Consider the following 12,090-nt stretch of genomic DNA (forward strand, 5'->3'; position numbering starts at 1 on the left):
AAAAAACTTGCTAGTATAAATAATAATGGTGTGTGGCCTCCGAAGAGGCCTGAGAGAGAAAGCCCCGGAGCCACTGGAATTATCCAATGAAGGTTAAAATCGCGGACCGGCCAGGAATCAAACCCGGAATATTCTGGACCAAAGGCTAGCACGCTGGACACTTGGTAATGATGGAGACATTTCTAAGTTACACAAGCGCATAAGGAGGATCATATGAGCTGAATGCCATGTCACAAGTTGTTTACATTGCAGACCCGGATGTTTTTCCCCCTCAACAGTCACCGTTCAGATCAAGGAATGTTGTGCTATGTGTTGTGGAAATAGCAGTGAACCTTGCAGTTGTCTGGACATGTCATAAAGAGAGAAAACAGCCTTGAAATACTACACTAGTTGTCCGAGAAAAAGTAAATGGTATCAGGCCACATGAATAGACCAGAGACGCAAATACCTGAGACTGTGAACCTGAGATCTGCAAGTGCATTCAACAGCAAGACATATCTGGAAGGACACCTCCATCACTTCCAAGACAAAGCTCACCCTCATTCGAACTCTGATCTTCGATGTAGTGATCTATGCAGCAGAAACATGGACGATGAAGATAGTGGATCACCGCAGGATTGATGCTCTAGAAATGTGGTGCTATAGGAGATTACTGCGAATACCATGGACAGCACACTGTACTACTGAATTGATCCTGCAACAGCTCGGCATCATAACATGACTGTCGACCCTTATCAACCAAAAACAACTCAGATATGTTGGTCATATTGCCAGAAGACAGGAGGCAATGGAAATACTTATCATAGAGGGAAAAGTCGACGGTTGAAGACCTAGAGGACGTGCACCGTTCCTTTGGATGGACCAGATCAAGAGCTTGACCAGGATGAGCTTACAGCAAGCAAGTCACCATGCCCAAAGCAGAGACTCCTGCAGGCAGATCACCAAAAGGCTTGTTGCGTGATGCCACTACATCCTTACGAAGGGTTGGACTCAAAGATAAAGAGTATAATGCGAACAAGACGTCGGTGTAGTAACAATCAATCATCTTAGTTTTGAACAAGCTCTCTGTTCAAAATTAATATTAGACTAGACTTATCAGTTGTGCAGTTTGATATATGATATATGATATAACTTTATTTGAACCGTTTATGATTTCATTTTGTTCATATATTTCTCTGTGTTGTAATCAAATAAATGATTATTACTGAGTCTTCAATATCGGTTACAGAGTATATTTCTGCAGTTACTGAAAAATGAAACTAATTAATTGTGTACAAAGTAGTTCATGGTTGGCAGTTCAGCAGCTTATCCATTAAACCATGGAGGCAGTCACTATAACCTATTAAACATTATTCTTTTAATAGTCTTACAATAATGCATACTCCCTTTGTCTATATCACTTGATAATATTTTGCATTACTTCTACCTGCAGCAAGTAAATTTACGGCATATTAGTTATTCCTAGGCTTTTACATTTTATTTGAGGGGGTCTGAATTTTTATTTTGGTAGGCGGGCCCGTATTGCATCCGTCACATTTCAAGGAGATGACGCAAAAAGTTTTGTTTTTTGAATAACTCTTGCACTTCGAAAATCTTGCAGGGATTGAAGGTCCCCATGTTCTTATTCTTCCTGTTCTTGCAAATCATCCAGCACAATTGCTGGGTGTTTCTTTTGAGAAAAGCTGCTTTCAGCTGCAGCTAAATTTCACCGGTTTTCTGGAGTGGTCTTGTCCGCCACCTTCCCGTTCCTATTGAGCTGATTCATGGGAATAGGCGGCAGAATACTGTTCTGGGTACTACTGCTGCTCTTCCTTGTACCATTCGATTGGCTAGCATTGTTCTCTGCACCAAAAGACGGAAAAAGTCGCTGTTTTAGGAGGCGGAACACTTTGCGTTTGCAGCAGAAGATGATGAAGATGAAGACGGCTCGAAGCAGATTGATGGCGTCCGTGACGTACCAGTAATAATGTGGAGAGTCCTGGTACAGCACAGAAATTATCTCGGTGATCCACGTCAAGCCCATCAGACAGAAGAGTTTTGCATACAGTATCAACCTGAAATGCAGATCCAACATTTAGTACTCGGACAATGTTATATCTAGCAAAATAACAGACAGAGGTGACCACTTGGATCAACAATAATTAACATCTTATTTCAATAATTTTACAAAAAGAGTATTCTGAATTCAAATGTTTAAAATTACTTCTGAAAAACACTTATAAAATAAAAAGTTTTGTAGGTACATTGCTCAGAATTAAAAAAAAGAATGGTATTTCTATATTGGTGGTGTCCACAATAAGAAGGAAATGCAGTTTTTAATCTTCCATATTGACGGTGCGCAAGCAATACCCCATATCCCACGATGCTCTTCCTATCCATTATTTTCCTTAAGACTGGTCACACCTCCCAGTCACATATGATGTGCAGTCCATCAAAACAGTGTCTGTTGCGTTCATTTTACTATGCTCATGTGTAAAGGAAAATTAAGCTTGCACTGTAGGAATGTATATTTTCATGAAGTATTTACTCACTACTACAATATAATGTATTTAAGGTTTTTTCTGAGCACAGGAAAATGAACTCAACAAACATTGTTCTGATGGACTGTGTGACTGGGAGGTGTGACCAGTCTTAAGGAAAATAATGGATAGGAAGAAGCGTTGTGGGATACGAGGTATTTCTCGCACACTCTCTTTATGTCTGTTTGTACTACGGTTGCCAGGTGTCCCGTATTATATGGTTCCCTTATTTGAGGGGTCTGAAGTACTTAAATTATATGTTATTAGCGGCCCTCATGATAAATACTACAAAACAAAAGTTATAGAGAATACAATTTCTCATCGTTTATGTCTTATACGGTTTTATCGTACAGAGATGTTAATGAATTTAGACTTTTGTTCTTCTGCCAAGTTACTGGAGTCCTGTCTGATAGGAAAATTCTATTGCATCTGAAATCTGAAGTCTACTGTACAATGGTCAGACCGGTTGCCCTTTATGGAGACAAATGCTGGCCTACAGCGTCAAAGCATGAACAGGCACTTCATGCAATGGGAATGAAGATCCTGTGATGTTCCAATGGCTTGACTTGACTAGACCATATCAGGTACAATGACGTGTGGAACAAATTCAAGGTTACTCCAATCACAGTGGAAATGCATGGATCACAGCTGCTATAGTATGCGCATGTACCCCATAGCAGTGAAACCTCATTCACAAAGACTGCCCTTGAACTCGAGGTGGAGGGTCGCCGACCTTGAGGGCAATCTCAAATATGCTGGCTGGGCTGTGCGAGAGAAGATACGCGGCTCAACAAACTCAGCCCCCGGGACGCTACGGATCGATTGAAGTGGATGAAGTAATGCAAGAAGGCAGACCCCACATAAATGGGAAAATGTAAAGATGATAATGATAACAATATTTTATTTATCCCTCTCGCAACACCAACATGTCACTGTGTTCCTTTGATGTTTCTGTCTTTCTTTCATTGCTAAACATAAAATATTGTGAAGAAGTCAACATGACCTTACCTCTTTTTGTCCTTCTTGAAGTTAGAGCCATCGTGACGACCACTCTCTCCATTGTGCAGTATGCGCGTGTCTCTCTGAACCTGGATGATCTTCACGGTGGTGTAGATGAACAAGATGAAGTTAACCAGCAACAGGGCAGCCATAGGGCCATAGAAGTACGCAAATGAAGCACTCTTCTCTGGAACAAGCAACGTATGGTTTATGAAAAAACATACTGGTTAAGGCAAAAGGAGCTAAAAAGTAGTGCTAGTTGGTAATCTTACAAGATTAGATATTTCCTGTTGATAAAATGTCTCTCCTTCTTCTTCCTGACCTTTTTTTCATGATTGGGGTTGGTACCTGATGTTGATTTTTGTGACAATGAAGAGAAGTGTATTAAGACCATTCAGCCAATGAGTAGGACTCCATTGTTAAAGAAAATTAATTAATTATGGATGCAGGTCAGAAATATAACAGGTGTTTGATAGCAAAACACCCATGGATTGGTATGATGTAGTGCTCCAGACCATCCTATCCTGTGCTAAGCTTTTCATTTTTATGTAACTACTGCATCCTACATCTGCTCTAATCTGCTTGTTCTATTTATACCTTGGTCTACCTCTACTGTTCTTACCGCCTACACTTCCCTCAAAAACCAACTGCGCAAGTGCTGGGTGTCTTAAGATGTGTCCTATCATTCTAACTCTTCTTCTCGTCATATTTAGCCAAATCGATCTCCTCTCATAAATTCGACTCAGTATCTCCTCATTCCTGATTCAATCGATCCATCCCACCTTCAGCATTCTTCTGTAACACCACATTTCAAAAGCTTCTATTCTCTTCCTTTATGAACTAGTTATTGTCAATGTTTCACGTCCATACATTGCCACGCGCTAGAGTCTTCAAAAACATCTTTCTAATTTATATATCACGTTCAAAGAGAGAAATTTATTTTCTTAAGAAAGACCTTCCTTGCTTGTGCTAGTCTGCATTTTATGTCCTCCTTACTTCCGCCATCGTTAGTTATTTTACTATCCGAGTAACAATACTCATCTACTTCCTTTAAGACTTCATTTCCTAATCTAATATTCTCTGCATTACCTGACTTCATTTGACTGCACTCCATTACTTTTGTTTAGGACTTATTTATTTTCACCTTGTATTCCTTACACAAGACTCTGTCCATACTATTCAGCAATTTCTCCAGATCTGCATTCTCAGATAAAATAACAATAGTATCGGCGAATCTCAGGGTTTTGATTTCCTCTCCTCAGATTATGATTCCCTTTCCAAATTCCTCTTTGCTTTCCTTTACTGGCTGTTTACATAAACATTAAAAAGGAGAGGAAACATACTGCAGCCTTGCCTCACTCCTTTCTGGATTCCTGCTTCTTTTTTCAAAGCTCTTGATTCTTATCAACTGATTTTTGTACAGAATGTAGATAATTCTTAGTTTTCAGCATCTGATTACGATCACCTTCAGGATCTCAAATAGCTTGGTCCAATCAACATTATCAAATGCCTTTTCTAGATCTACAAATGCCATGTACGTGGACTTGTCCTTCTTAATTCGATCCTCTCAGATCAGATGTAAAATCAGAATTGTTTCACATGTTCCTACATTTTTTCTGAAGCAAAATTGTTCTCCCAACTTAGTTTCAACTTGTCGTTCCATTCTTCTGTAAATAATACATGTTAGAATTTTGCAGGCGTGAGATACTGAACTAATCTGGTGGTAGTTTTAGTTTTCACACTTGTCATCACCGGCTTTCTTTTTTTCTTTTTTAGTTTATTTATTGTCGCTTTAACTTATATAGTCGTATCGCGACAATTATAGTTATACATTAAGGATTATTACATTGATTACATAGAGTTACAATTGCAAAAATAACAACAGTATATATTGACCAGATAGTGATTACATGTCATTGGGTAGATTTGTCTTACACTGAGTACTTTTGTTGAAGATGTCACATGCACTATTATTCTGGTTTAAATTACACAATTGTCTTTGTTGATCATATAGATGGCATTCCAGTAAAATGTGGTCAACAGTTTTTCTTTTTTGACAGGTGTCACATATTGGTGGAGGTTTCTTAGAGAACAGTTAGTTTGCTATGGCCTACTTGTTTTCTAGTAATGAGCACTTGTTCTCGATGCTGAAGGAATGAAACATCAAATTTATCTGTAGATCCACGCCTAATATCATGGAGTCTTGTGGGTTGTTCCCGTGTCCACTGAGTTAACCATTGTTTTCAGATCTTTGTAGTATGAAAAGGAGCAACATCGGTGTGGGGGAATTAGGAAGTTTGGATCATGTACAGGAAGACGAGTTGCTTCTTTAGCTGATATGTCAGCTTGTTCATTGCCTTTTATACCCTTATGTGAGGGAATCCATATTATGGTAACTTGCTGTCCCAGCTTTCTTGGGAATAGGTATAACAACATTCTTCCGAAAACTGGATGGCACTTCTCCTGTTTCATACATCTTACGCACTAAATGGAATAATCTCGCCATGCTGGTTTCTCCTAAGGCAGTCAGTAATTCAGAGGGAATGTCGTCAATTCCAGGTGCCTTGTTCCTATTTAGGTATGTCGAAGCTGTGTCGAATTCTACCTCAAAATCGAATCTCCCATTTCATCAGCATCAAGAGCCCCTTCTTGTTCCAGAAGCAGATTTTCTACATCTTTACCTTGATATAACTGTTGGATATGTTCCCGCCATCTTTCTGCCTTGACTTCTTTCTCTAGAAATGGGCAAAATGCGTATGTGCCTAAAATCCAGTAGCGTGGCGTAAAAATTTGCTGGGTGTTGCAACTTGGAAACGGATACATTCAAGGAGAGGATGAAGTTGTTTCAAGTGTTCTAATAATATTTAGATTGATGCTTTCATGGCTCATACTTGTAGACATGATATGGGCTGTTGCTCTGTCAATTAAAGAAGGTGAAACTCTTTGCATTTTGCAGAGTACTTTGCTCTGCGTCTTCAGAAGAAGATCTCAGCTGTTCAGGAGCAAGATTTCTTCTTTCAATGAACGTTTGGAAGTGCTATAACAGCAGGGCAATACATCTTCTTCTGATTAATAAAATAATAATAATAATAATAATAATAATAATAATAATAATAATAATAATAATAATAATAATAATAATAATAATAATAATAATAATAATAATAATAATAATAATAATAATAATAATAATAATAATAATAATAATAATAATAATAATAATAATACGACCTAGCAATACAAACAGACAGTGATATTTCAGCAATCAAACAGATTGAAGTCCTCAAGGAATGCGCTGAGAAAACTGGACTACAAATCTCATTCAAGAAGACCAAGTTTATTTGCATTAAATTTGACATTCAGGAATTACAAACAAAATATGGGGCAGATCAAACGAGTTCCATACTTTAAATATCTTGGTGAGATCCTAGAACCAACAGGGTTGAAAAAGGAAGCACAGAAAGTCTGATTACAAAAACTCAAAAGAGCATATTGGAAAACCCGTGACATCTACAAGAAATGCATGTCCATACATACAAAAATCAAACATTATAGTATGGTAATTAAACTTGAAGTGCTGTATGCAAGCGATATCTTGGTATTTAATAATAAAGGTGATTGGGAGAACATCTTGAAGGAGGCAAGGAAGATCTTGAGGAAAATTCTGGGCCCAGAGAGAAAAGGAGAAGGGTATAGACTCAAATCATGCAGAGCTATGGAAAGACTGTCCAACTTTGCTGCAGACATCAGGAAATGAAGACTGAAATTCTATCCACACGTTCACAGACTATCGTTTTCAAGGCTAATCCACAGACTATCATCTTCAAGGCTAATTCACAAGATTTTGATATATGCTGAAAAGCTGAAGAACGTTCCATGAATACAAGATGTTAAAAATGATCTGGAAAAGGCCCAGATAGAAACATCAGAAATACTGGACAGAAACATTTACCATCAGAAGATAAATAGATGGGTAGTAAAACCAGAGAATGAAGTCCCTAAAAGATCGGAGACTAAGTGGTCAAAGGAAAAAAAAAACAGGCACACAGTGCAATATGGTCTGTTAGAAAGGTGAATCATAAATGTAATGTGTGATCCAACAGGGTGAATATGCAAATAATAATAATAATAATAATAATAATAGTCTATATATTTTAAAAAATACAGCTTTCCATTAGTGCTTCAATAAAATTCATTAATATCATGAAAATGCTGTTCAGTTCATTAATTTTGTCTATCATTTTTTCAGGTTAGCTTAATGGACACCGCATTGAATTGTGAATGTGTACCTGCTACAAGTAAGAATGTGTCAGTTTTATTTAACCATATCTTCATGTGCCGTCCTTGATTCAACCATTGATAATGTCCAAGAGAGCAACTTTTCAGCATTACATGATATTTTAACAGCAAGCACTCATGGAACATTTTGACATGATGCAATGCATCTAAGAATTTTAGAGCCAGATGTTAATTTCGTCATATTTTACATGTTGTCCACATAGTTCATCCCACAAGTTCCTAACACCTTTTAAAGTCATTTGTGTATGTTTATACATTTGTTTTAGTTATTAGATGTGTTTGTACAGTTTTGCATTAAGGCTGATAATGGCCAGCCAAGGTCGATACTAGTTCCTAGATTAAAAATGTAATGTAAACATAGTACAGTATTGGAAAGGGGGACCATTACGACATAAGTTTAGTTATTATTGTGATCACAATTCACTACGGATCAAAACCATAAAGTTTATATCATATGAATACTTTTTGGGGTCACTGAGATGAATGGTGACATTCTGGATGCCATTTAAATTCACGTTCAGCCTCCACTGACATGCAGGTCAGAGGAGGTGGAAAAGAAAATGTCCAAAATAACAGAGTAGGGTTGAATCCACAGTTTTCAGAGTCGCTATGCTGAATGGTGGCAGTCTCAACGGCCATTGGAAACGTGCATCATATGTATAGCGTGATGTGTATATATGTAAGTTATCACTTATTTTTATTATTTATTTCATAGGATAAACTACTTCCCAGACAATATGGGATGGAACAACAACAAAGTTCCCTGTAAAACAAAATAATACAAAACTAAAGCTTTAAATAAAATACAAAATAATAACTCTAAAACTAGAAAATAGTTTGTAAAATCTCAATCAAAAAAAATTCACTTGGCATATAATTAACAGGTAATATACGTCCTAAAGTAAACATACAAAAAGTAGCTGGCCATGCATGGAACAATTTTGTATCGAGACACATTATCTGATCTATTTATAATTAACGTTGCAGAGCAGGATGTGTCATGTAATAATAATAATCATAATAATAATAATAATAATAATAATAATAATAATAATTTTTTTATGAGGGACTGTGGAAAATCTTCAAAAGACACTTGTGAAGGGTCCGCACTCCACAAGTGTGTGAGATTCTTACCCACTAAAAACCACACACCCTTTCCCCACGATGTGTGTCAACACCCCGGAACCGGTCTTGCATTACTTCAGGATGATATCGTGCTTACTTTGCCTTTCAGACTTCTTCTTTACAAACATTTGTACGCTTCCAAATTATTCTTCTTCTTCTTCTTCTTCTTCTTCTTCTTCTTCTTCTTCTTCTTCTTCTTCTTCTGATGAAGGACATCCTCCACATACAGTGCTACACGATCCCAAGATTCCTGGTTTTGTAGCATTGCAGAAATAATATTATCTGCTGTCAGTTCTCCTAGTTCAGTTTCCAAACATCTTCTCTGTATCATCCAGTGGCCGCACACAAAGAAGGTGTGAAATACGTCATTGATGTCGTCACAGTATATGCATGCTGCATCACTTGCTCTGCCCACTCTATGCAAGAATTTCCAAAAATATCCATGTCCTGTTAGAAGCTCACTGTGAACCCTTTCAACTCAGATATCCAAGTGTGGTATCAGTCCCTTGGTCCATTTACCCCGAGGGTCACTTTCCCATCTGAGTTGCCATAGCCTCATCTGTTGACTGAAGGCACGTTTCTTTGCATATTTCTTTCCCAGTTCTCCTGGTGTACGCCAGAGTTCTTGTCGCTCTAATGCAAGTAGGTCTATTGGGGCTATGTTGCCACCGTGAAGATTGCAGGTTCGGAAACAGTGCGGTATGCACATGCAATACGTAAAGCTGCTCTCCGTTGTATGGCAGCTATCCTTCTCCAATACCAAGCAAATCTCAAGGATTCAGCCCAGATTTCAGAGCCATACCGGAGCACTGACTGAACAGTCGACATGAGAAGACGTCATTTACTGGATTTCGGACCTTTAATATTTCTCATCAGTCTGCTAAGTGCAGTCATGTATTTTGCTGCCTTATCTGTCGCTCTCTGAATATGATTCCAGAATGTGAGCTTGGAGTCAAGTGTCATGCCTAAATACTTTGTGATCGCAGATGTTTCAATCACTAACTCTCCAACAGTCATTGGCACAAGAGTCTCGATCCTTTTCCTCGTCAGAAGAACTATCTCCATTTTGTTTTCGTCTAGTGTTAGACTGTGAGTCATCATCCATTCTTTTATGCGCCGCATCACCTGGTTCAGTTTGATTTGAGCCATTTCAACATTATGAGCCACTATCAAAGTGGCCACATCATCAGCATAGCCCACAAGCTTCGTGTCCTCTGGCATCTCCAAACATAACAAGCCATTGTACATTATGTTCCAAAGATCTGGACCAAGGATCGATCCCTGCCCTGCACCAGTCATCAGATGTTTTGTCTTTTGTCCATCTTCCATATCATACAGCAGAGTGCGGTCTTTGAAGTAATCTCTCATTATGTGCATAAGATATTGTGGTAGCTTGAAAGTTTCTTCAAGAGCTATCAACATGTCGCTCCACCTTGCCAAATTGAGGGCATTCTTCACATCCAGGGTCACAAGAAGCGTCAATTTACGGGAGTGATGATTGCCTGTTTGTGCTCTTTCTGCTGTATCACCACCTCCCACACTGCATCCAGCGTCGAGTGCCCTCTCTGAAATCCATGTTGGCGAACAGATAGATCCCCTGCTAGTTGAACTGCTGAGAGGAGGGCTGCAGAAGTTTCTCCAGACCTTTTCCAGCTGTATCCAGCATACATAAAGGTCTATAACCACCAAGTTTTCTGTTGCTGATCAAAACCAATTGGGCCATTTTTCATCGGGATCTAAAAACACCTGCTTGCAGGCAGTGATTGTACATATTCAGAAACAGTTCTGGACTGAGTTCTGATATTATCTTTAGCACTTCTGCAGGTATTCCATCTGGTCCTGGAGTCTTCTTGTTTCTAAGAGAGCTAATAGCTCTATTCAGCTCTTCTACTCTGAAGAGGGGTGGGTATATCATCCAGTTCTTTTTCATCGTCACAATCAATCCTTACAAGTAATGAAAATCATTTTATTTTCCGTATAGAAAGAATTTAAATAATAATATAAGAGAATTTATTGGACTCCAACCTATTCAATACATTACAGGATGTTAACATTTTTAGTTAAACATTGTTAAAATGGAGACATGTTTTGATATGACTGATGATGCCCCACATGGAGGGCGAAACATGTCTCCATTTTAACGATGTTTAACTAAAAATGTTAACATCCTGTAATATATTGAATAGGTTGGAGTCCAATAAATTCTCATATATTATTATTACAATCAATCCTCTCTGGATGGTCTGGGAATAGGGTATCCACAATTTGTTTAATGGTTTGCGGATCCATACTCGGAGTGGAAAATGTCCTGAGTTTCTTCATTACAATCTTGTAACCTAGTCCCCATGGATCATCTTTTACTTTTTGCCAATGCCCACAATTTATCGGCTTTACTCTTTCTAATTGCATTACGGAGTTCTTTCTTCGCTGACTTGTACTCTGCTGTGACTGAGGTATTCTCTGGACTGCCTCTCATCCTCTGAGCCCTGCATTGAAGTCGCAGACAATTCCTTCTCAGTTCAGCAATCTCTTTGGTTCACCAGTACGCTGGGTGCTTGCTATTTTGTGATCTGCTTTGGGACATTGAGACATTGCATGCTTGGTGGATTAGCTGCATGGTTAGTTCAACACATACACCAGCTGCTTCTTTCCCTCTACGACCAATACATTTTTCTGTTATGTTCTCCATTCTATTTCATATTACATCAATAAACTTTTCCTTGTTGATACCAGCTACATTCCACCGTGCTGGCCTGCGCAAGATGTTTCTTACTTGAGGAGATTCCTGGAGCAGTTGAAAGATGATATATTGATGATCACTCCCCGTATAGTTCTCGATCACTTGCCATTCAGTAATCTTACGTGCGATATCCTCTGATGAGAAGGTTACATCCAGTATTGTTCCCTGGTATCCTGGCCGTCAAAATGTTGGCACATTTCCAATGTTGTTGATCACCAAACCCGTTCTGGCTGCCATCTCCATTATACGCCGTCCTCTGGAGTCTGTTTGTGGCATGTCCCACTCCAACGTTAGAACATTTATGCCACCAGCGACCACTAGTCTGTTTTCCATTCTGCGTAATAATAATGATGATGATAATAATAATAATAATAATAATAATAATAATAATAATAATAATAATAATAA

The 12,090-nt window shown here is 38.4% G+C and overlaps 1 protein-coding gene across 4 annotated transcripts in view; it reads right to left on the reverse strand.

Annotated features, from left to right (window-relative positions):
* Positions 1-988: 988 nt before the first annotated feature.
* The window catches only part of LOC136886435 (G-protein coupled receptor Mth2), a 205,674-nt gene continuing 194,572 nt past the window's right edge, over positions 989-12,090 (reverse strand). For all 4 annotated transcript variants that reach the window (XM_067159213.2, XM_067159214.2, XM_067159212.2 and 1 more), the window contains 2 exons: positions 3,528-3,705; positions 989-2,054 (listed from right to left, as the gene is read on the reverse strand). In XM_067159213.2, coding sequence (XP_067015314.1) covers positions 1,706-2,054; positions 3,528-3,705 — 527 coding nt within the window. In that variant the 3' untranslated portion in view covers positions 989-1,705. The remainder of the gene's footprint in view (positions 2,055-3,527; positions 3,706-12,090) is intronic.

This window comes from Anabrus simplex, chromosome X (assembly GCF_040414725.1).
Source record: "Anabrus simplex isolate iqAnaSimp1 chromosome X, ASM4041472v1, whole genome shotgun sequence".
NCBI lineage: Eukaryota > Metazoa > Arthropoda > Insecta > Orthoptera > Tettigoniidae > Anabrus > Anabrus simplex.